This window comes from Choristoneura fumiferana, chromosome 3 (genome assembly GCF_025370935.1).
Source record: "Choristoneura fumiferana chromosome 3, NRCan_CFum_1, whole genome shotgun sequence".
In the NCBI taxonomy this organism is placed as follows: Eukaryota; Metazoa; Arthropoda; class Insecta; order Lepidoptera; family Tortricidae; genus Choristoneura; species Choristoneura fumiferana.
Window position 1 is genome coordinate 17,755,947 of NC_133474.1, and position 25,542 is coordinate 17,781,488.

Here is a 25,542-nt window from a genome sequence, read left to right on the forward strand (position 1 = left end):
ATTCTTGCTACTTTATTTGATAAAATCAACATTGCTACTGAAATGCTGTAGGCGCGTCAATTTGGTTTCGAATTGCCATCAGAATTTACAAGGCGTAGATGTAGATATCATTTTTTCATCAGAAAGACTTCATCTAATCAAATAAGTACTAGCAAAAATATTATAGCTTGATTTTCTAACAATTCAATCTGAACGTTTGACTTTCAATACCTAAGATTTCGAGGCCTTGTGTAACTTAAGGTACGCCCAGATGCAGTCGCTCGTTTGCAGCGATAAATATGGTCACGTGATCCCATTTTGAATGTGATTTTGAATTTCCCGCGACTCAAAAAAGTAGCGTCAAGTCGCCGCATCGAGCAGCAGCGTCAAGATGGCTGCTCGCAGGAATGATCTTGGTCTTGGAAGCTGATTTCTTAATTTCATTTGTAGCAATCGTGGCAATGGTACAATTAAAAGAAATTGGAGTGAATGAAAAAAAAAACAGTGTTTTTCCCGAAATGAGGGCTATCGTTTTTTGTCTCACTAGATGGCGCACTATTTAAAAAAAGTTTCCGAAAGACAAAACTGTCTCAAAACACAGACATTCATTGCCCCTGAACGCATATTTGCCTTAATTAATTTCAGATATTGCAAAATATTCATAAAATTATTCTAATTAAACCCGCGTAGCTCACCCGAAAACTGTTCGGAGATTACACTGACATTATTCCTTTTTAACAAAATAAAAAAAAATTACAGGAAAACTCACGCTACACTAGCGCCTCTAGTAGCGAATTCATACGCGATAGCCCTCATTGAAGAGGTTTTTTTTTCAGCGATGAAGCTCAACATTTTCAGCTTTATCGCTATATGTCACGTGACCAGATTTGACGCTGGAACCAAGTGTCGAGCGACTTGCATGTGGCCGCGCCTTTACGCTGTCCGGCTGCTGCTGTGTTTTGGCGGGAATTGTAAAGCAGCTGAGCAATTAAAATGGGTGCAGTGCAAGGGCACAACAGGATCTCTATATTGCGAGACGTTTGGTTTAAAAATAATAATAAAAAATACTATTTATAGGATTTTTTTAGTTAGATTGAAAACAAAGCTATTATTTGATCTTATCTTAGTTGTGACGTTGCATAGGTGGGAACGTCTTCTGAATAAGTATGAAATAAGTTACTAATAGCAAGATACTTTTTAAAATAAACAGATATCATGGACAAAGGTAAAAAACCAACCCGAAAGAAATCACTGCCGGAACCTTCATCATCCGACGTGAAACTACCTAAACTTCCTAAGATGAAAAAACCTGATAACTCCAAAATACGAACCAAACCACTATTTTCGTTGCCAGAGGAAGTTCTTAAACTACCGCCGCCACCTAAAGCCGCGAGGAAAGAAGTGGCGCCGGTAATTAGAAAGAAATCAGTCGGTAATAAAGAATTTTTAGCCTACGTTTTAAAAAAAATATAAATAATACAACCAAGTCTTCGTACGTAACCTACATATTTTTTTTATTGCAGTAATGCAGAATTTTACTGCTCTGAAAAAAGCACGCGAACAATTTAGAGCTAAGCTCATGGATCTCATTTGTCAATCTGCCCCAGGGGAGGATAAGGATGAATTCCCATCCGGAGAGGAAAAGAACATGTTACGATACTATTACTATTTACGATATGGTATTGACTCTATCCACGTAGCGCCATTGGACCAAAAAATAATCAAACGGTAAATGTTAACTTAGAACTTAAGAATGTATACCCACTAGTGTGATCGCCGAAATACCTATACTGGCTGACAGAGATGGGGAAACATATAACCACATAATTTGTAGTTGTAATTCGTGTTAAATAAACAAAGTTTTTGCATCTACTTAAAACTAAATACAAGGAAACATTATAGAATCACTATTAACTCGAAAAGTTCCAATTTAAACTTGGGAATGCGCAATGTACAATACTACTGATGATTTTTTAAATATTTTTGTAGAGTTCATAATTTGATTTCACCGAAGCTAAAAAAATGGTCGGACACTTTAATCATTGCTACCGATGAAATGTGTGAAGATTTTATGATGAGCATGAAGAAGGCAATTGTGGACTTCGTTTTGAGAGACCCGAATACGGTAAGTAATGAGTGATGTATTATGTGTAAATATAGCTACGTCCAGATGGCCTAGTGGTCAGAAAACCTGACTACGAAGCTTGAGGTCCCGGGTTCGATTCCCGTGTTGGGGCAGATATTTGTATGAAAAATACTAATGTTTGTTCTCGGGTCTTGGGTGCTAATATGTATTTAAGTATGTATCTATCGATATAATTATATTTATCCGGTGCGTAGTACCTACCCATAACACAAGCTTTGCTAAGCTTACTTTGGGACTAGGTCAATTGGTGTGAATTTTATATTATATTTATTTAAATTTAAAAAAATAGCTGAAATAGCTGCTTTACCTGCTAGCCGCCGTAATTGAACTGTAACCTGATCAAAAGTAAGTATTAGTCCTCCCTTTTTTGTGTAGGAAGAGTCAGCAGAAGAAGAGGATACTCCACTAAAACTAGAAATGGCTAAGAAAGATGACGCGTGGAGGAATCGGTATGCCGTCGCTAAAAAAACGCTCACGAAGGAACTGTTTAACGTGAACCCATGCATTGCGCAGGTTTTAGAGATTTGGATGAAACAATTCAAGTAAACTTATTTACCTGTACTTCTGCTTTAAAATCATTGATTGTTTGATTTATTTTTATTTGTTCATAGTTATGTGTAAATAATTTAGATTGGTACATTAAAGGTAGGTAAATTATTGTGAACATGAAATTTAATTTAATATGTACATAAATTATTATTTTAGTAATCTTCGATTGATAAACTTAAGCGAGTTAACGTCGGCAACAGAAGCTTATATGCTTACGGAATTCACTTCTATTTGCAAGAAAAATATTGAGGTCATCTCCGGCGTGTTGATGAACCAGTGGATACCTATGCTACAGGCTGTTTTCCAACAGGTTTGCAAGTTTTGAAACCAAGTTTTAGACAACCATGTCTTCTCTTTTTTGTCTGCTCCTTCTCCGATTTGCCAATGGACTTTTTATAGGGGACTTTCTACTTTTGAGGTACCTATTTTGTAACAATCTGTAGATAAACAGCCCTCGTCACTCAAATAATCTTTACTTTTAACTTACCATTCGTGAGATTTAATCACAACATTAAAAGGTACCATGCGTTTAAGGTAAATCATGCGTTTTCTCCGACATAAAATCTAGCTAGATCGATCGTTCACCCCGAATACCCTTATATAGCATATTTCATAGAAATCGTTAAAGCAGCCTACGAGATCCCCAGAATAAATAAATAAATATACGGAGAATTGCTCGTCTAAAGGTATTAGATTAGATGTTCAGTTAAAGTTGGCGACTGAACAGAAAAAAATCTCTTGAATAATATTTTACAGGGAATGAAGAAGAGACAGCTTCCGGACCAAAAACAAGCGCAAAAATTTAAACACTTTTACAATTGCTTGGCATGTATAATGACATATAACTTGCAAACGTTATGTTTGAAATCCATGAAAGAATATACCGATTATATGATGGACGTTGGGGTAAGTATCGCGCATTGTTAATTTAGTACAATTCACTACTTTAAGCAGTTCACTTAAGTTGCGCGTTACATTTTTCTTGTTTCAGGGAGATAATAAGGGTTTTATAATAAATCTTCAGTTTCAAAACGAGGCTATAGAATTTGAACCATCGTTCAAGCAGTTTAGAGATCAGCTTAACTTATTGTATGACTTTCTCATGGATGCCTGTTGGCAAACGCCTCGTTTAGAAACAGTTATGTACAAAGAGCTCGGCGGCCCCAATAGACCTACACTGAGGGTACACAGATTTCATTGAACCATGTATAATATAATTTAATGATTTCGGTGATTATCTGTTTTAACAAAAAAATCTCCTTTCAGCCAATTATAGACGATGAGCTCATAGACGGGTACAAAAAACAATTAGCTAATTTAATTAGTGAACAAAGAATTGGGCCCGAACTCAGGGTTCAAGATTTTGATGATTATGTTTGTTTGTTAAACGGAGAGGTAAGCTTGCGTAAACAATTTTTGTCATCATATTCATTTTATTAATTTTATAATGTAATTTTTTATTGCATAGTCTATGTCAAGAGTAGAGAAATTTATTAATTCGGAGCCTGTGAAGACGTTTGAAGAATATTGCGTGGAGGCGGTAAAATACGTTGAGTTCGCAAAAGAAATACCATCTAAGCTGGAAGGAACTATCGTGATAGGGATGTATCAGATGCAAAGAGGTGATTTAATCAACTCTCTACGGCAAGCTGCTACGAGATTGGCCAATACATTGTTGCGAAGGATGACCGACGACTATCAAACTGAAATTAAAGCGTAAGTTCCTTGTAACAGTACCTATAGCACAAAATTCAGTAGATCGTCTCTCCCTCGGGCAAGAGTCTTTTGAAGGAAAGAAGCGTCTTCTGTTTCAGCTGAAATGGAGTCGGTTTCCCTCTACAAGTAATATTTCTCACCTAACTCTTGTGTAATTTTGTGAGTAGATTTGATTGATTGATGACTATAATATATATGTATACCTAATAAAGTTTTTATTGCTTCTCTAGCGGGTGATCAATTTTGGATCTTTTTTTAAATGAAGCCGAGGCCATGGTAGGTAGTAGTTTGACCTATGACTTTTCCAGCAAAAAATCGTGCATGGGTTCAAATCTAGGCTAACACATTTGAGTTTTTCGATGAAGGAAAACATCGTGAGGAAAGCTACACAAATCTGCGAAACAAGTAAATCGCGCGAGTGAAGTTCTCGATACCCACTGGACCTGTGTGGAAACTGTGGCCCAAGTCCTCTCATTTTGAGGGGAGGCTTGTGCCCAGCAGTGGAACGTACTGATGTATAACTATGCTGTGATGTGAAGTCAAGGGGGTCAAATTTTAAAAAATATCACAGTCATTTCGCGAGGTTTGCAGCCTCACAGAGCCATTGACCTCCAGTCCAGCGGCCCATGTCAAAGGACCCCGGACCTAAAATATAGAAAATGTGGTTTCAGTTAAATATCCTTAGATTTTGATATGTTATATTATAGATTTCAAAGTCCTCTGTTTCCGAGTCCCTTTCAGAGTTAAGTTTTTTAGAGACTTTGAAATCCATAACATATCAAATATATAACTGAAGCCACATTTTCCATACTTTAGGTCCGGAGTCTTTTTTATTTTATGACCACGCAACTTTATGTCACTCATGAGAGAGTTCAATGTCACATTACAATAAATCCCATAGATAGGAGACACTGGGCCCTAGGAGGTGTTCTTAGGGGCTGTTTCACCACCCAATGATTAATTTTATTTGACGGATAACTGTGATGCCGTGTACGTCTATTCGAACAAAACAAACAGAGACGGCATCACATTTATCCGTCGAATAAATTTAATCAATGGATGGTGAATTCAGGGGTAAATCTACTGAGTATGAGAACATACTATTTAAAATTCTTATAGTTCATGTAATTAAATAAGTACGCAGTGAAACAAAGCTGTGGTTTTGTTCTAACAGAATATACGACGAGTACTCTTTTATTGCGACGACCTTACTGACACCGCCTCCAGACACAAGCAGTCTTATGGCACTCATAGAGTACTACAAGAATGCCGAGACTGTGTTGATATACGAGATGGAAGACAAACTACGTAGCGTGCTGCGCTACATCGTGTTCCTCGGCGACTATACAAACTTCACGCCGCTCGAACTCAAGTCCAACAATCAAACCTTCCACTGGTTAGTTCGATGATCAATTTGCAAATTAACAAATCAAATTTGATTGATTATTTTAGTCATTTCGGCTCTATCCAAACAACTTATCCCGTTTAATGATATGGTAATAATTTGACACTCGTGAAAGTTTAAAACATAAAGACGAACTATATTATAATAATTACGGGTATGACGGGGACTTTTAGGTATGCTCGTTTGCCTGGTATAATCGAAGAATCAAAAGTTATATGCGAACAGAAGAAAATAGAATATCAAGCTTTGTTGAAGGTACGCATAAAAACCCGTTATTTTTTTTAATATGATTAAAATATGGAAGAAAAAAGTACGCTTCAACTACTTATAAGCCTTAATTTACAGGTCCGGATTGCAAAGTTTATTCAAGACTTGTATGTTTATGAAGTTCAATGTAATGAAGTGCAGTACTGGGGCGATATCGAACAATTGCCAAAATATGTGATGCGTGCTCGTCGTGTTGACGAGAAGTAAGTCGTCCTCTATCAATTTAATTTAAAGGATTTGATGATGCTAAGTTTCATTCCTGATGATAAACGGCAGGGAAAATTACAACCGACTCTACATGTCGACGGCAACGCTTCTCAACAAGTTGCCTTTGCCGTTAGAAGTATGTATGTATACCACCCATGTATAAGAAGCCTTAGTAAAAGTTATAAAAGCGATGTTATTGTGATACTTCTGTTTACTAGGTTGGCGCTTGCTTTGGTCACAATAGATCAGTTCAACGAGGAAGAGACTGCTTTTGGCTACGAGCTCTCGCAGTATCCGTTGAGAAAGGCAGTCTACGATAAACTTGTACCGTACAAGAAACTTTTTGACGCCGGTTCAGATTTTCTCAATAAACTTCACAACTGGATGACCTCTAAAGTAGGTATCTACTAAATCAGTACTTAAAACATTTTAAATTGTCAAAAAAGTAAGTAGCTGAAATTATTCAGGAACGACGTAGTTGCGTTTTATTTGTAGAATTATCAGTCTCGTTATTTTTATCTTTCGCTATAATATCTGCAGATTGAGGCTTTAAAAATAAAAAAATCTCGGGTTCCTCAATCAATGTTGGTAAAGGAGTGTACCTATGTGAAACTATGGTAAGAAATCTAAAGTAATGTTTTTCAGGTGGGAAGTTTTGATCCAGAAGATATCGAGGGTGATGTAAGCTATTTTTATAAGATTGTTTACAAATTAGAGAAATCTTTTCAAGACAATCCTGAGACATTCCGGCTTGCTGTATCTATCAGGTATATTTTGTAATAAAAATAACTGGGGCCACTTGAATTTAATTGGTTTTAGATCGTGATTATTTTTAAGATTCCTCGTCTGAAATGGGGTTTTATATATAACTACAATAGCGTTGCTTTTTGTTATATTTAATAATTTAACTGATAAGTTGTCTTTTTTTCTTTCGAGTATATAAAATGGAATATGTGTTTAATTAAGTTTCATGTATCATAGTTTCACAGTCGTGCAAGTTCAATGTGCTTTTTGTGTTATTAGAGCGAAAATGGACGAATTTAAGACAAACATACCGATAATCCAAACACTTGGCAACCCTGGCATGAAACCTCGACATTGGGAGAAGATCTCCGAGATCGTTGGCTTCCCCATAGTAGTGGATGACAAATTATCCCTAGAAAAGGTCATTGATTTCAACTTGGTAGACTACATTGAGAAGTTCGAGGCTATCTCGGAGGCTGCTACCAAAGAAAATAATCTCGAAAAGGCATTGGACAAGATGATGAAAGAATGGGCTGATCTCAGATTCGATATTTTGGTTTACAAGTAAGTAAAACTTTATAAAGTGTATTTAATTTACACATTTTTTATCACAATAAACTTGTTAGTACAGTTTTATGTAATGTATTCCAGAGACACTGGATCTTATATAATTTCGGGTGTCGATGAAATACAGTTGCTACTGGACGACCACATTGTGAAGACGCAGACTATGAAAAATTCACCTTATATAAAACCATTCGAAGAAGTTATAATGTAGGTTACCTTACACAAGTACCTTTTTATTTCACAAAATTTTGATGTTGCGTTCTAATCTAACACGATATCTAAATCAATATTAATGTTTCCAGTGATTGGGAGGGTAAGTTAATACTGCTGCAGGAGATCTTAGACGAATGGTTAAAGGTTCAAGCCACTTGGATGTACTTGGAACCAATATTCTCGTCTCCTGACATCCAACAGCAAATTCCCGAAGAAGGCCGTCGTTTTAGTGCTGTTGACAAGGCAATTATACTCATTTTATATAATAGAAAAATATTCGAGATTTCACTAATGCACCTACCTAGCACTCTTTACCTACCTAGTTAATAAGAATAAAATTTATTTGTAGACATGGCGTGAAATTATGAAAGCAGCATTCAACGAGCCTCGAGTGTTGGATGTAATTATGATAGACAAAATGCTCGATAAGCTGAGAAAGTCGAACAATTTGCTGGAGATGGTGCAAAGAGGCCTCAATGCTTACCTCGAGAAGAAGCGTCTCTACTTCCCCCGTTTCTTCTTTCTTTCCAACGACGAGTTGCTTGAGATTTTGTCTGAGACTAAAGATCCAATGCGGTAATTAAATATTTGGTTCTTAAAATCTCGTCAATTAAACCATTGTCTTTTGTTTTTTTTCTTAGTCTTAATTGGTATTTATTTCTATATTCTTTACAGAGTACAACCTCATCTCAAGAAGTGCTATGAAGGTATTGCGAAGCTAACATTCACCCCGGAGTTGGTAGTAACACACATGAAATCCTCAGAAGGTGAAGTGGTCGAGCTTACCATTACTATTGATACTGCTGCTGCCGAAGGACAGGTGGGTGAACTAGGTGGTGAATTCTTGTAGAGAGAACAAAAATATCCGGACTTGTTTTATTAATTAATCACTAGCCGTTACCCGCGACTCCGTCCGCGCAGAATTCGTTTATTGTTATCCCGTGCGAAGTATGCAATTTTTTATTCTATGTCCTCCGGGGCTCCAACTATTTGTATACCGAATTTCATCTAAATCGGTTCAATTGTTTAGACGTGATGAAGTAACAGACACTTACAAACTATCGCATTTATAACTTAACATTTATTTATTTAACTACTTCCAATTGTATTTCTAGTCTCAAGTTAAATATATTATTAATACAGGTAGAAAAATGGTTGTTGGAGCTTGAAGGAGCGATGAAAGCATCCGTGCACCATGCAGTGGCTTTATCGTTCGACGATTATACGAAACGACGGCGTCAGGCGTGGGTGCTGGTGTGGCCTGGACAAGCTGTACGTATCCAGCTTATTATACTAGTGCTTTTCTTCATTTTGGGTCTTAAGTGCAAGATGAACAAGAAAAATAAAGTCATTGCCTGGAACCTCTCAAACATCAAGGTTTTCATTTTATCGGTTCCTTTCAACGAGAACGTATGATTCAGAACCCTGGTGGGCTACTCTACTCCGTAGTGTGAAGTTCGTATCATATCGTTCCTCTTACTCTCCTATTTGCGTGAACGGGACGGCACTATACAAAGTTCAAATTTCAAGCTTATTAGCTTAGAGGGCTTCATTAATTTCCTACTTTCGGTAATTTTACAGGTGCAATGTATAGCGATGACATTCTGGACTTCAGAGGTCACAGATGCCATTCATATCAACTTACAGGCTATGAAGGCCTATTGGGATAAGTGTAATTTCCAGATCTCTAAAATTGTGGATTTGGTCCGCGGGGAGCTTAGCTTACAGAATAGAATTACGCTTGGTAAGCCATTTACCATTTTTTTGTCGGTGTTTGTGGAATGTAAAAAGTATCTAAGCATGTAATTATTAACGGTTTTATACTTTTTAGGAGCTCTTGTTGTGTTAGATGTGCACGCTAGAGATGTGCTCATGTTGCTTATTGAACTAAAAGTAAAACGAGATAATGACTTCAATTGGCTTTCTCAAATACGATATTATTGGGAGGTAATTGGCATTGTACTGTTATCGTGTCTATCCTATAAATAACCTTCAGACGCGGGCCCGATGCGGATTGAGAACTTCACCATTGAATTGCTTTGCAGGTTTGCGCAGGTTGCCTCACGATGTTTTACTTGACCGTAAAGCTCGTGGTAAATTTCAATTTTATTTTAGCATATTTAGTTCGAAAAACTCAGACGTGCGAGCCCGGGTTTAAACCGACGATCCTCTGCTTGAAGTTTTCTCTATTGCTGATTACGAATGTTGTAATTTTTTTTGAGTTCATGTGAACTTACTTGCATATCGTTTCTAACAGAAACAAGAAAACGAAACTATGCAAATCGCAACCCGTATGATTAACTCCCAGCTCATGTATGGCTACGAGTATCTTGGAAACGCAGGCCGTCTGGTGGTCACGCCGCTTACCGACAGATGTTTCCGAACACTTTTCGGAGCTCTGCATTTGAATTTAGGTAAGTACTCTTTTCACCGACAACCGATTCACTCAGCGGATCATTTTAACTTATTTGTGATATCAATAATCAAGTAAGTACTAATTGTTTATGCAATTATCATATCAATTACAGGTGGTGCGCCAGAAGGCCCAGCTGGTACGGGAAAGACAGAAACTACAAAAGACTTGGCAAAGGCTGTTGCAAAACAATGCGTGGTGTTCAACTGTTCTGATGGTTTAGATTACCTTGCCCTTGGAAAATTCTTCAAGGTACGTCTATGACGAAACTGAATAAGTAATTTCAACTACGAATTTTTGTATCACGTATACATACAGAATGGAAAAAAGAACGATGCTTGAAGTTGACGAACTTTTATATAACTTCCATATTGAAATTAAATGCAGTCAAAAATAAAGATAAAATCAGTGGAGCAACTGACAGAAAAAGTTTGTTTTTTGTAGGGATTGGCGTCGTGTGGCGCCTGGTCTTGCTTTGACGAATTCAACCGTATTGATCTGGAGGTACTCTCCGTGGTGGCGCAGCAGATTTTGTCCATCCAACGAGGCATCAACTCTGGTTCCTCGACGCTGCTATTTGAAGGCACTCTTCTGCATCTCGACAAGTCGTGCGCAGTATTTATTACTATGAATCCAGGTTATGCTGGGCGTTCAGAGCTACCTGATAACTTAAAGGTCAGGTTTTAACGTTTATTTAATACTTGTCAAAGCATTTTTGTTGCTTAGCGAATCTTCATAACATAACGTCTTCACTTCATACTTTATTGGTTTCAGGCTTTATTCCGATCCGTGGCTATGATGGTCCCAGATTATGCTTTAATTTCTGAGATAGAGTTGTACGCCTTTGGTTATCTCAACGCTAAACCGCTCGCCATTAAAATTGTGGCTACTTACCGTTTATGCTCGGAACAGTTATCTTCACAGAGTCATTATGATTACGGTAAGAATAAAGTTATAAATTAAAATAAAATGGATAAGCTTTTTTGTTCTTTCGCAAAGCAGTGCAGTGCGATCAATCTATGCAAGCAAATAGCCGCGCTTGCATTGAATATTTGTGTTTGTGAATTATGACATCTCATTTTACTTTTATTCTAATAAATATGCCACCCTCGATTTTTGCGCTTCTGTTGTCGTCCCTTTACTTTATTTCTATCACAGTCTTAAATTATTTCTAGGTATGCGAGCCGTAAAATCAGTGCTTCGTGCGGCTGGAGCTCTGAAGCTGCGGTATCCAGACGAGGACGAGGATGTTATTCTTCTGCGGTCCATTAAAGATGTTAACCTTCCCAAGTTCCTTGAGCATGATGTGCCACTGTTCATGGTACGATCTGTAAAGAGATTTTAATTTTATCTCAAATGACCAGATATTATACTTAGTAAAATTATAATCTATTTTTTGAACAGGGTATCATTGGCGATCTGTTCCCTGGTCTCCCCTACCTGCAGCCGGCTTGCCCCACCTGGTAGCCTGTTTGAAGCAAGTGTGTGGACCTCTTAATTTACAGGCGAATGACTTCTTCGTTGAAAAGGTGCTGTTAAATTACTGACGTAATGAAAAAGAAAACTTTGTTTGTGTGTATTTGTTTGTACGTGTTATTTCAGGTTGATATAGGGTACATTTTACTCCAGGGAAGTGGAATGTTTTAGTGGAAACCTGGACGCAGATGAAGTAGCATATTTTTATAGGTCTTACAACAAAGTAACTTAAATACGGCGAATACAAACTCCAAACGACTGCTTCTATGAAACAGACATGTTTGAACATACGTACAATGAATGCCTAAGTTTAAATTTATTTATTAATTGTGTGTGTTTCTAGGTTCTACAACTATACGAGATGATCCTCGTAAGACACGGACTCATGTTAGTAGGTTTCCCTTTTTCGGGGAAAACAACGTGCTATCACGCCCTGGGTCATGCGTTAGCATGCGTGCATGAAAAAGTATGTGATTCATAACAAATATAATAGGTACATGGGATCGCTTTACGTATTATGTACATAATTATATCATGTTTTAAGGGATTGATGAATGAAAATCCAGTAGAGTGGACAGTCATAAATCCAAAATCGATTACAATGGGTCAATTGTACGGGCAGTTCGATCCAGTGTCTCACGAGTGGTCCGACGGTATCCTTGCGGTCAGTTACAGAGCGTTTGCAGTCTCTCCCAATGACAACAGGTATAAACTACACAAAAACGCGCATCGTAAGCGTTTAGAACAAAAACTAACGTAATAATAATTTTCTTATTATAGAAAATGGCTAGTGTTTGACGGACCAGTAGATGCAATTTGGATCGAAAATCTGAATACAGTTTTGGATGATAATAAGAAGCTGTGCCTGATGAGCGGGGAGATTATTCAGCTCGCACCCACCACCAACCTGGTGTTTGAACCCATGGACCTCGAGGCTGCCTCGCCTGCCACGGTGACTCTAGTCTCACTTTATCCTATTGTTGTATTTTTACGTCCGTTTAAAGGAATAAAAGTGGGTATACAATACATGCACTAACCCTAGCACTAAGATACTCATAAAAAATGTCATTCTCTTTTTTAACGCGTAATTTCCAAACCCGTTGTCCCGACATGTGCACTTTCTCTAAAAGTGTAATTTTTTAGGAAAAACACTTTCTCGACAGGTACACGGTCGTAAAACACGTAGGTACTTTCTAATGGATACGATTTCTCAGATAGGGCATTTTTTCCCATGGTAAGTCAAGAGTAAAAATATAAACTTATTCAACAATTAAAAATACGTAGTACCACCGACTCTTATTCCGACGTAATAACATATTTTAAGTGGTTCAAATAGATACATATTATTACACTTGACTGTACAGTTTCCCAGAGTCAGAGAAGCAGGTGGGTTAATCGACTTTTTATTGTACCTTGTTGCCATGGTAACGTCTTTTGAGTTAAGTATGATTTTATGGAGTAAGGTCAAATCCACAAATAGTATACCAAACGTGCGGGGGGCGGCGGCAGACGCCTCAAGGTCACAAAATATAGCTGTCTCGGCGCGTCGAGACTCTAGGTCCTTGGGGTAAGGGTGCGCTGGAGCTACACAGGGAGCTCAGCAATAGGTTAAGGGAGGCAACAGGCAACCCTAGCGCCGGCAGCTTTCTCGCGCAAAGAATCTCAATCGCAGTTCAACGCTGGAATGCTGCCTGCGTGATGGGCACCATTCCAAGAGGCCAATTTCTCTTTTTGAATTAAGGTTTAACTTGAGTTATTTTAATTTAATAGTAAGTAGTTTTAGCCCTATGGATATTTTGTATTTTCATAATATTTCTTATTAAATGAATTTACTAATAGTTAGGAGTTTCGACAGTTTTATTTTAAGGCAAATCCTTCATGGCTCATCTCATAAACATTGCAAACATTTCTCTTACAAAGTCACTGATGTCTCCTAAGTTACGGGACAATAACATACACTTTAGTTGATTGACCATGTACTCTTTTTCTAAAGAGCGTATTCGTATAACCAGTCCCGGATCTACGTTTTTTTCGAACCGGGGCAAAATCTTGATGGTGGCGCCCCTCCCTTCAGTGTTTGAGAAAAACTGTTAAAACTGCCAATGAGTAGCATTTTTCTTCTTTTCTTCTTCATTTCTTGTCTCAAGGATTTGGCGTTGGCGCCCCCATGGCAAAATACACTTATAAGACAAGTGCATGTATGGTAGTGTGCAGAAAAATGCCTTAATTGGGAAGTGTATGTTTTGGGAGCTAGTGCACTCGCGGAACGTGCACGTTTTGAGAAAGTGTGTTTTACGAGCCTAAACTTTTTTTTACTGTTAGGTGTCGCGTTGTGGCATGATATACATGGAGCCGAAAGGCCTAGGATGGAAATGCCTTATGGATTCATGGCTAAACACTCTGCCGGAGTCTCTATCAGTTGCCAACCGCAACATTATCAAAAGTTTGTTCCACCGCTTTATGTCTCCGTTATTGTGGCTTGTTGAGTATTCGGGACAAACTAAGGTAAGCAACTTTTTTGGATGATTAAAATATAGTATTTTATGCAACTGTATCATAATAAGGGCCATTGAGACACGTGTGCGAGTGCCTCATGTCCTAATAGATACGCATGGTGTCTCAATGGCTGATTATGAATAGTTGAGTACATTACTTTTTTGGATGATTAAATATAGTATTTTATGCAACTGTATCATAATAAGGGCCATTGAGACACGTGTGCGAGTGCCTCATGTCCTAATAGATACGCATGGTGTCTCAATGGCTGATTATGAATAGTTGAGTACATTACTTTTTCTACGAGCTCAAACATAAACAATTAATAAATAATGAATACTTACATAACGGACAATAAATGAATTTTTCGATTTTAAAGGTTGCAAATTATCAAAAAAACAAATCCCGCTATTTTGGTAACACTCTAACAAAAGAAGAATCAAGAAGAAGAAAGAAGAAAAAAGCTCACGTCAGTTTCTATGGGCGAGTACACAAAAAACAGGGTCGGGTTTTCGTCGTAATGTCGGTATTATCCGGGCCGGGAAAGAGTGTCACCCGCTATTTTGAAACTTTTTTTTTTACTAATTACAACCTTAGAATGGACCCGGGAACTTTTTCGAATATAGCCAAATTAAATTTAATAATGTTGAAATATTAAAATTTCATAATAACTGTTAAATTCATTTATTGTCCGTTATGTAAGTATTCATTATTCAATAATTGTTTATGTAAACATATTTTATATAATTAAGTAAGGGGCTGTTTCACCATCCATTGATTAGTGTTAACTGGCGGTTAGGTGTGATGCCATCTCTATTTGTTTTGTTCGAGACGGAGACGGCATCACATTTAACCGTCGGTTAACACTAATCAAAGGATGGTGAAACAGCCCCTAAATAAAATAGAATGGTTAAAGTTTTTTTTTATTCCCGCCATTTACAGTGCGAAAAAGAACATTGTGAAACGTTTCACAATGAAATGTCAAAGTTGCGATCACACAATGCACCTCATTGGATTACCGCTAGCGATACCGCTAGTAGCACATTGTACTACGCGAGTAGAAAAAGTTTTTTTTCCTCCCTGACGAGAGGCAGCTTTTCTGTTACAGGCTTTTCTAAGTGTCTTTTTGCAAATGCAAAATTTTAAAGTTGATAATTGTAAAACCACTTGCTTTATTTAAACTTTCGTCATACTCGGTGTGAAAAGTTGTATGAATCACTCAACTTCACTTCAATGTACCGCCCTCGCCGTAAATACATGATTTTGCTCCCTTGTGACACAATAGTATATTTTTTATCGCGGGACTAAAATAAGCCAATATATACCCGAGGTGGTTAGCCACCGGAGCTTAAGCAAGGGTGTCTATTTTTCCGAGGGTTTATATTGACTTTTAGTCTCGAGGTGAAAACTCTATTTTTCACTTCGATTGCGAGAAAAAAATAGTCATTTCTGTGATAGAATGAATGCATTTCTTATTCCTCCAGTCCATAAAACCTTCATAGATTTTTAAATAAATCTTTCTAGATTTCGGCGGTAAATGATTATCAATTAGGTATGTCTTTTGCTCTTTGCTCGACATCATAATTTTCATTATCACTTGAGATTTGTGAGAGTAATCAATTTATTTTAATCGCTTATGATTTACGCTCTACAACAATTTCAAAATATTCGCGGTAAGTATTTTTTTTCCAACCAGACACAGATATAACAAATTGCATCGGCAAAATGGTCCATACAAGCGGAAAAAGCATAGGCTATGAACTGACTAAGAACGTAACATTTTCGTCATGAAAATGGTCCACACACAATCTTATTTTATGCCAAAAACTAAGCAATGTACTGGCTGTTATTGAGTTTATCTAAGTCACTCAAAGTAAATTAAAAAATTAATTACTTTTACTCCCTAGGAACTAAAGTACTCACTTTACTCCCGCCTCGTAAGGCTATATTGGCCGACTTTTAGAGCATGAGAAGTGAAAATAACTATTTTAAATAGCTAAGCAAGTTTGGTTTCCACAGCAAATGTATGTGACATCACGCAGCAATTTAGTTCAAGCATGTATGAGTTTAATTGATTCGTTTATGGACGACTTCTACGACGAGAAGTATATGGAAACCGTGAATGATCTGGACATCAGAGCACAACTAGAGGTAAGGCTTAAGGGGATCCCATGCCCCAATGAACTTCGATCTGAATTCCTTAGTTTTCTAATGTTTTCTTGTAGCTTATTATATTAAAAACAACGGCTTTAAGCAATATAGTATCCCATATTTACTTCAAAGTTCATTGTCTTCCAGATATTTGGCATCAAAGTTGAACAATTTTAGGCCAAGAAACTGGTTTTCTGGCCATAACTTTTGTGTTAATTAGTTTCAAATGAAAACCCTCGACCACTTTTTAGAGACGTCAAAGACAAACCCAAATATGTAGATTTCGTATATATATTAGATCTTTCACGTCAATAGAGATACGAAATAAGTGTTTTCCAAACAATGTTAAAAAAAATCATACAAAATTAAGTATTCAATTTTTTCAAAATCCGGTAGACAAAAATGGAGATAAAGGATTGAAGAACCGGTAGGCGTTTGACTTATAATTCTATCTGTTGTGCAAAAGTAGGAGAAGATTCAAAATTTGACAAAAATCTATGAAAACCTCGGGTCGCCCCTTTAAAGTGCCGTACGTTAATCAAGTAAACAGTGACTGTTTCATTTTATTATTTTAGGGTGTTTTCTTCTTTTCCTGTATTTGGTCTATTGGTGCAACATTAGAAGCTGATAGCCGGGCCAAGTTCGATATGTTATTTAGAGGACTACTGGAAAAGGAATTCCCAGAGAAGGTAATGAAAAAAAAAACCGGCCAAGAGGGTATTGGACACGCCCGAAATAGGGTTACGTAGCCATTACGAAAAAAATAAGTAATATTTTTCTAAGGATTTCGTATTTTGTACGGAATATTCCAAGTTTATACCTTAGGCTCCTATTTACTGTTAAACTACTAATAAGTCTCAAGAAAACTTAACCGTTATAGTTTTCCTTGTAAGTTTGATATACTTACTACCATCCTCAATTTTTTAAAATTTTTCCACCCACTGGTTTAGTTTTAAGAGGGGGTGGGGGACGCTCAACTTTAATCAAAATTTGCACTTTAAAGTTGAATGTTTTGCAAACAAATCACTGAATCGAAATATCGTTTGTATAACTCCGTAATGGTTTTAAAAGACCTATCCAACTATACCCCACAGTACAAGGTTGGATGAGAAAAAAAATCACCCCCACTTTGCGTCTATGAAAGGTAACCTAAAAATATTTTTTTTGAATTTTTTATTATACCATTTTGTCGGCATAGTTTACATATATTTTCGTGCAAATTTCAGCTTTCTAGCATTGATAGTCCCTGAGCAAAGCCGCGGACGGACAGACAGACAGACAGACATAGCAAAACTATAAGCGTTCACTGTTTGCCATTTTGGCTACGGAACCCTAAAAACGAGTTCCAGTTCACTTTTAATATAAAATATAAACCTAGTGTGTTCATAATTTTTTAAACGCATTTTTAACCTTTCTGAAATAAAAACTAGCCTGCATATTACATCACCCATTTTAGAATTTGAAATTGGAATGTTTTTATTAAGAAAACAATATTTTTAAAATGGCGGAAAAGAAACAAAAGTGGTCTATTGTAATTTAATTAAAAAAAATGTTTATTTTAATAAATCACACAGTTAGAATCTCTTAATAATTGTATAGTTAGAAAAAAATAATTAAAAACAATTGGTTTTAAATTTAAAAAAAGTATTGCGGAAATTTTGTAATAATTTTAAAAAATTCAAAACTATTAATTAGATAAAATCGTTTTCTTTTACTTTTGTTGAGGTAAACTTTTAAAATTTCGGACAATAGCGATTAAAAGCAAATCGCTGAATATTCCGAAAATTAGAATATCTTCATCAAGTTTTAAATATCATTTACATCATTAGGCATTAAGTTTTAATGTTATAATCGGACAGGTTAACTTTGTTCATACAGTACTATTTAAAGAAAAGGTATGACTATCGATTCATCAAGGAGGTAAATTATTTTCATATGGCTTTTAAGCTGTTGTTTATAATGGATGTTTAATTATGGTTTCTGTCAGGGCAATCCTAAATTGGAAACCGTGGCAAGACGCTCGTTTTTCCATTTTTAAATTCAATTTTTTAACACAATAAAGAGTTATGCTGGTGTCCCTACTGGCACGTTGAAAGTCATCCTAGCTGTTTTGATGGGATCCCTAGGCACTTAATAAGTATATTTTCAATTTTAAATTCTACTTTTTAATTACTTATTTTGGGTAATTTTTCAGGACTATTTAGTAAAGAGGGTTGATACAAAAATTTATAAAGCTCTTATCATGGCATTCTCGGCACAAACAAATTGTAATCAGACCCAAGATATCATTATGGGCAAGCTTGACAAGAGACGAAAAGGTTTATTTTGGCTTACTATGTTACTTAGGTACTACGTTCTGGGTATTATTTTTCTTTCTAAATCATTCATTTTCAGGGGTTTTCGGACCACCGATTGGATGCTATTCCGTAGTATTCGTTGACGACGTGAGCATGCCACAAGCTGAAACTTATGGCGCGCAGCCTCCCATAGAGGTACTGCGTCAAGGAATAGACTTAGGCCTGTGGTACGATCGCAAGACCAACGTGGCTATGCATTTGATTGATGTTCAGGTCAGTGTGTTATCTAATCTTTTGATTCTTAGGTAGACACTAACTATTAATTTGTATCACGTAAGTACGTGAGATGACGTGGGGTAATTTTCAACTTGCAGTTTATGTGTGCGATGGGTAAACCCACGCCTGGAGCAAAACTAGTGACACCCAGATTTTCTCGTCATTTCGCATTCTTCTGCATCGACGAATTTGATGAATTAACTCTACGGGTTATTTTCGGTAGAATAATGTTATGGCACCTGGACACTAGGTATAGATTTTTCATTATTTGACATAAGTACTATTCATAGACAGTTCTTTTCTCCTTTGTTGTTACACCAATCTTCGTTTTATAGGGGGTTCTCCAAGGACTTCGATCCGTGCATCGAGGAGATTGTCAATGGCACATTAGAGGTGTATAAGGAATGTCGCTTAAATTTGCTGCCAACACCATCCAAATCACATTATACTTTTAATCTTCGAGATTTCTCAAGAGTTATATTGGTAAGAACGCATAAAATAAACGTATTATTAACGAAACGCATTATATCCATATCACTTTTAAAGGGTAGTGCTGATGATATTAAAGGTGTAAATCACTGTGCCAGTAACGGTCTAGGCTTGAAGAACCCTAGTATAGTGTATGTGTTCAGAAATAGAGACGACAGGAGTGAATTACACCCTTTAGCAGTTTGCTGTAGGAAGGATAAAGCGACTGCTTAGTGCGTGTCGATGGAACGCTATCGAATTAAAGCAGAAGACGCTCTCACCGCCTATGAGGAGGAGTTTATGTTGGGTTTGGTCATGTTGCGGATTTTATTTGGGATTGAATTCTAATTAGTGTGACTATAAATATGTATATTATAGTCTGGAAGTAGAATGGCATTTAATATATTTTTTCGCGGAGAAGAAGAATTGTTGAGAATTGTTGCTTAGTAACCGTGGCGTCAAAACTTCTGTATTCAGAGATGTTACATGAACATGGTTAAATAAATACATGGTTGAATAACAGTTTTATGATACTTTTGTTACTAGATTGCTTCCTAAATGCAGGGCGTTCTTCTGTCGGTCCCGGAAGTGACTCCTTCTCTTCAGTCTATCAAGCGTCTATGGGTACATGAATGCCTCCGAGTTTTCTCAGACCGTCTGGTCGAAGAAAAGGACCGACAGTGGCTAGTCACTTGTCTACGAGAGTCTACTGCTAAATGCCTCAATGATGACTTCGACAAAATGTTCTCAAGGCTGCTCACCGAGCCAGATGAATTGGTATACCGTGATAAACCTAATTTTTAAAAAATTGTAAATACTATTGTGATGTTAGCCAATAATTATTATTTTAATACCTTCAGATAACCGATCGTCATTTGCGAAATCTGATCTACTGCGATTTTGCGAATCCAAAAGTAGATACCCGATTTTATATGGAGACAACCAATATGGAACATTTGAACTCTACAGTTGACGCCTTTCTCGTTGAGTTTAACAACATGTCCAAAAAACCTATGAACCTTGTACTGTTTAGGTGAGAAACAATTTAAATATCTCATTAGGTATATCAATAGAAGTGCAATTAATAAAAAGATTTTTAACAATTGTGAATAGTTCATCCTAACTAAGGATTTTGTCCTAAGGTTTGCCATCGAACACGTGTCTCGCATCTGCCGTGTGTTGACGCAGCCGCGCTCGCACGGGCTTCTTGTTGGGCTCGGCGGTTCGGGCAGGCAGTCGCTCACTCGCCTTGCTGCTCATATCAACGAGTATGATCTGTTCCAGGTGACTACTAACTTTCATTTCACTTCTATTGAATATATTTTATACTTTCGTCAGGTCTTTCATGCTAAAAAGCCTTAAGTCTAGGTTAACCTACATGTTGTAAACGCTGATTGAAATTACTTAGTCAATGTTTGTACAAAGTCAAACTTTGGCAACAATATATTTTTCACACCTCTCCTTCAGAAAAGTAACTTTGCCTCCCTGTCGAGAGGGAGCAAAGTGCAACTTTTCTGTTCAAGGCTTTTCTAAGTGTTTTATTGCAAATGCCATTTTTTGAAGTTGATAATTATAAAGCCACGCCATTTTCTATGCTGGTTGTTTTTTAATTATATTCAGATGTTTTTTTTCTTCAAGTTTCTTAATGCTCGGTGTGAAAAGTTGTATGAGCCACTTGGGAGCAAAATTATTTTCATCTTGGGCGTTAACACTTTAATCCCTCATTACGCTCATGATTCTACTTTAGAATCCCTCGCTACGCTCAGGATTCTATTGTAGAATCCTTCGCTACATTCTGGATTCAATGTACGCCCTCGCCGTAAATACACCATTTTGCTCCCTTGTGACACAAATAACTATATATCACTTCTCATGCGCGTAAAGTTGGTGTTTATGCTGGATCTAGGCGACATAAAATGACTTTTTATGCACTAGTGCATAAAATAAAATCTTCGTCTAAGACCAAGGTAATTAGGTGTCAACAGCCACAAACAAAGAAGTTTCTTTATATTTTTTTAATACATTTTTTTGTTTATATAAAACTAAAAATCAACCAAAATAAATCACTAAAACTATAAAAAATATAATTATATATAGTAATGCATGAAAAATTAAATTTACGTAGTGAGTGAACAATTGTTTTCACTGTTGCTATTTCATTTCATCGCCATTGAAGTGAAAAGCAGAGTGTAAAACTTGAGCATTAAATCCATTTTCCCCTCGACGTGTCTATCCATCCTCGCCGTACCGGCTCGGGTGACTATATGAACGTCTTGGGTAAAATGGCTCGTTTTATGCTCTTGTTGTACAATCTACTATAGTCAATGTAAGTTAGTGAAATAAATCTAACAACACATGAACAAAAAAAAAATTGAACAAAAACAATTTAAAATGTCCTGGCCTTAACACTTTCATACAAACTTCAGGTTGAGATGAGCCGTACATACGGAAAAACGGAATGGCGAGAAGATCTAAAAACTTTACTACGGAAGTCAAGCACTCCAGATCTACACATGGTGTTCCTGTTTATTGAATCCCAGGTAAGGCATGGATAACCATGAGAGACAGACAAGGTTTTTCTACCTTATCAACTTTTCTCATTCTTTATCAATAATCACAAGTACAGATAAAAGAAGAAGGCTTTCTAGAAGACGTTAACAACATGCTGAATTCTGGAGAAGTTCCTAATATCTTTGGAGCTGATGAAAAGGCAGAAATATGTGAAAAAATGAGAGTCGTAAGTAATCTAAGAATTTTCTTCTTACTGCCTACGCGCCTTTTCGACCACGAGCTGACTAACCTGGTGGTCCTCAGATCGACCGGCAACGGGACAAGTCGCTGCAGACGGACGGCAGCCCGACGGCGCTGTACGCGTACTTCGTGTCCATCGTGCGCGACCAGCTGCACATCGTGCTGGCCATGTCGCCCGCCGGCACCTCGCTGCGCACGCGCATCCGCAAGTTCCCCGCCCTCGTCAACTGCTGCACGATCGATTGGTTCCAGGTCATCGATATATTAGATGTATATCAGCCACTTGGCCATAAACACCAAGATTTGTAAATCAAATCAGCAATTGCTGATCTTGATTGCATACTTAAGCATGTTGTTTGTTAATCTAGATTAACTGTCGTGAATCTGTTTCGTAAATTTATACAATACAATACAATACAAAGACTCTTTATTGTACACCAGACATACAGAAAACAGATACACAGAGAAAAATAAAATTACAAGGTGAGCATTAGGCAATATAATTTATTTTTGTAATTAGACTTAAAAATACAAACATTGGACCATAGAAGCTCCTCCTTTTTTGAAGTCGGTTAAAAATTGTAGGAATGGCCTCCAGACGCTCTGCTAGCGGTGGCGACGCGGTTCTTGAACGACGTGGAGCTGACGGACCTGGAGCGCGACACGGCCATCAAGCTGTGCCAGGTGTTCCACGTGGACACGCAGGAGCTCACGCGCCAGTTCCTGCTGCGGCTCAAGCGGTACAACTACGTCACGCCCACCGCCTACCTGGAGCTTATCAATATGTTCAAATCACTTCTCAATAAGAAACGGACGTACGTGCATGCTTTAAACACTGTGAATTTTTTTTGTTCAAAAAAGAAACCGAATGAATGCTTTAATTATTAAATTCAACAGAGAGCTATTATTAGGCGAAAAAAGATATCTCATCGGTTTGGATCAGCTCGCTATCGCTGCCAAGTCAGTCGCAGCGCTGCAAGAAGCTTTAGAGGTTCTGCAACCGAAACTGGCAGCTGGTGCAGCAGCGGTGGCGGAAACTACTGCTAAAGTAGAAAAAGAAAAAGAAGGGGTAGCATTAGTAGCGGCCGAAGTGCTGGTTGATCAAGCGGCTGCTGAGGAACAGGTTTGTAGGCAATATATGAAATGTCAAGTAGTTCAAAGTTTCGCTCACGTAATGTTTTCTTAATACAGGCAAAGTTATAGATTAACGAACAGGCAAATTATATAACAAAAGTGAAATACGCCATCGTAATATTATGTCAGGATTAAAATAAGTCCATCCTTTCGTCTCTTACTATTATCGTTAGCTAAACATTAGTTGGCTGTGCCGTGCTAGGTTTTCGAATTTTCCCCTAAGGGACTTGACGTGAGAATGGGCAGTGGCGTTCTCTATTGCCAACTAGGAACTCCATACACTACGATGTGGAAAGTAAAGGGAAACCACCACACTATTTTCCCAAGAAAACCGTCGTGAAGGTTAAATAAACCTTTATTAATCGAGAGAGTGTCATGAGTGTAGTGACTTATAAAAAGTGAATCATTAGTTGGTTACTACAATATCATTGGTTCATCTTGTTTCTTCTTCAAGGCGGCAGAGGCTCAAGGGATAAAAGAAGAGTGCGATGCTGACTTAGCAGAAGCCATGCCGATCCTTAACGTCGCTTTAGCGGCTCTAGATACACTCACTCCTCAGGATATCACCTTTATCAAGACCATGAAGAGTCCTCCTAGAGGCATCAGGCTAGTCATGGAAGCCATTTGTATTCTTAAGGTATGTTTCTATTCTGACTTTTTTTTGTGTTTGCATTCGGGTATCGGAATTACCCAAAGTTGTTATAGTACATTATGTCTTAAGGACGGTAAAAAAGGAATTATTACCCCCACCCCGCCGGGTGCCTGAACTGCACGCCCCAGTACCAGTACACACATCAAACTCATTACGCTTTTAAGCGTAATACGCAAAAATATCCTTGAGTTTTGTTTAGGGGGCTGCAACTAAGTTAGCCTGCATGTTACAACATTGCTTACGAGCAAGTGCGATGAAAATATATTACTGCTTATTCATTGATTGATTCTTGATAGTGGTAGGTATGCCATAAAGACCGTACAACATCCATGATCTCTCAGATTGACTAGAGAGAGCTATGGTCGTGGTTAAGCTGAATAATTTATTTTTCTTGCTGTATTACATTCTTATTTTTTATTTTTTATGCTCATTAAAAGGATGACCCGGTAAGTAAATATTTTTGAAAAATCACATGGAAGTGATTTGATTCAGAATGCGCTAAATTTTTAATTACTTGCTAAGATTTTATTAACGGTGAGTCAAATATTGACTTGATTGGTTGAATGTACATCAGGAGATGAAGCCAGACAAAGTGCCGAACCCATCAGGCGTGGGCACGGTGGAGGATTGGTGGGGCCCGTCCAAGAAGCTGCTGAACGACATCAAATTCCTGGAGGGGCTGCAGAACTATGACAAGGATAACATCCCGCCAGCTGTTATGGCCAAGCTTATGAAGACTGTCATGCAGGACGAAGGCTTCGTGCCCGAGAAGATTCGCACCGTCTCCACTGCAGCTGAGGGTACAGCTTCTTCCACTTATCCCCCATTTCCCACTTGTCGGGTGTCGTGCCCGACAAAATTTCGGGTGCTCTAGTGGTTCTACGATTCGTACATAATTATGAGCCTGGCGACACTTACCTACACTCGACTCACTTTCACGATACGGGTCAAATACCCGGTTAATCAAAGCGAGATCTTACTCTGTTGAAACTTAATGATCAAAGGGCATTTTATTGTTTTCAAAGTTTTGAAAACATTCTGATTATTATTTAATTTGCTGTTTATTCCCTTCATATATTATGAGCAAATAATGCGAAATAACCTTATAATTGTCCCCGCAAGGTATGTGCAAGTGGGTGATCGCCATGACGAAGTACGACAAGGTGGCGAAGGTGGTGGCGCCGAAGAAGCAGCGGCTCGCGGCCGCACAGGCCGTCTACGACAAGGCCATGGCCGCGCTCGCCGTTAAGCAGGCGCAGCTCAGAGAGGTATTATCTCAGTTTCATTTTTGCTTGGGTATAAAACGAAGTCTCCGTACAGCCAGAAAATGCTATCATTTACCTATAAAGCTATTTTAATTACTTAAAAAGAATACGACATTGCTTCCGTAAATTACACAGCCGTGATAATATGTTAAACCGGTATGTCATTTAGGTACAACTTAAATTGGACGGATTGGAAGAAGCTCTAGCAGCACAAAGTCGGCAGCAAAAGGCACTTGACGATGAAGTGATGGACTGCAGTAACAAGTTAAAACGAGCTGAAATGCTTATCTCAGGATTAGGAGGGGAGAAGACCAGGTGGACGCAAATAGCTAAAGATTTACGAGAAACATATAATTCATTGACTGGTATG

General features: G+C 37.7%; 1 protein-coding gene across 1 annotated transcript in view; it reads left to right on the forward strand.

Moving 5' to 3' along the window:
- Positions 1-1,194: 1,194 nt before the first annotated feature.
- Dhc36C (Dynein heavy chain at 36C) overlaps positions 1,195-25,542 on the forward strand; it is a 40,644-nt gene continuing 16,296 nt past the window's right edge. Inside the window, 51 exon segments of the mRNA XM_074084978.1 lie at positions 1,195-1,411; positions 1,503-1,707; positions 1,969-2,104; positions 2,501-2,667; positions 2,831-2,984; positions 3,431-3,580; positions 3,666-3,857; positions 3,941-4,069; positions 4,143-4,390; positions 5,565-5,786; positions 5,969-6,050; positions 6,141-6,265; positions 6,488-6,665; positions 6,915-7,036; positions 7,293-7,577; positions 7,665-7,787; positions 7,883-8,036; positions 8,143-8,369; positions 8,469-8,613; positions 8,937-9,065; positions 9,375-9,537; positions 9,625-9,740; positions 10,051-10,207; positions 10,322-10,458; positions 10,651-10,881; positions 10,981-11,146; positions 11,382-11,527; positions 11,611-11,635; positions 11,638-11,735; positions 12,026-12,148; positions 12,227-12,387; positions 12,463-12,634; positions 14,005-14,187; positions 16,198-16,329; positions 16,905-17,018; positions 18,524-18,647; positions 18,724-18,899; positions 19,001-19,152; positions 19,238-19,385; positions 19,935-20,147; positions 20,231-20,403; positions 20,513-20,654; positions 21,797-21,910; positions 21,997-22,107; positions 22,185-22,373; positions 22,707-22,936; positions 23,019-23,244; positions 23,710-23,892; positions 24,482-24,707; positions 25,030-25,175; positions 25,342-25,537. Of these exon segments, the coding sequence (XP_073941079.1) occupies positions 1,195-1,411; positions 1,503-1,707; positions 1,969-2,104; positions 2,501-2,667; positions 2,831-2,984; positions 3,431-3,580; positions 3,666-3,857; positions 3,941-4,069; positions 4,143-4,390; positions 5,565-5,786; positions 5,969-6,050; positions 6,141-6,265; positions 6,488-6,665; positions 6,915-7,036; positions 7,293-7,577; positions 7,665-7,787; positions 7,883-8,036; positions 8,143-8,369; positions 8,469-8,613; positions 8,937-9,065; positions 9,375-9,537; positions 9,625-9,740; positions 10,051-10,207; positions 10,322-10,458; positions 10,651-10,881; positions 10,981-11,146; positions 11,382-11,527; positions 11,611-11,635; positions 11,638-11,735; positions 12,026-12,148; positions 12,227-12,387; positions 12,463-12,634; positions 14,005-14,187; positions 16,198-16,329; positions 16,905-17,018; positions 18,524-18,647; positions 18,724-18,899; positions 19,001-19,152; positions 19,238-19,385; positions 19,935-20,147; positions 20,231-20,403; positions 20,513-20,654; positions 21,797-21,910; positions 21,997-22,107; positions 22,185-22,373; positions 22,707-22,936; positions 23,019-23,244; positions 23,710-23,892; positions 24,482-24,707; positions 25,030-25,175; positions 25,342-25,537 (8,263 nt within the window).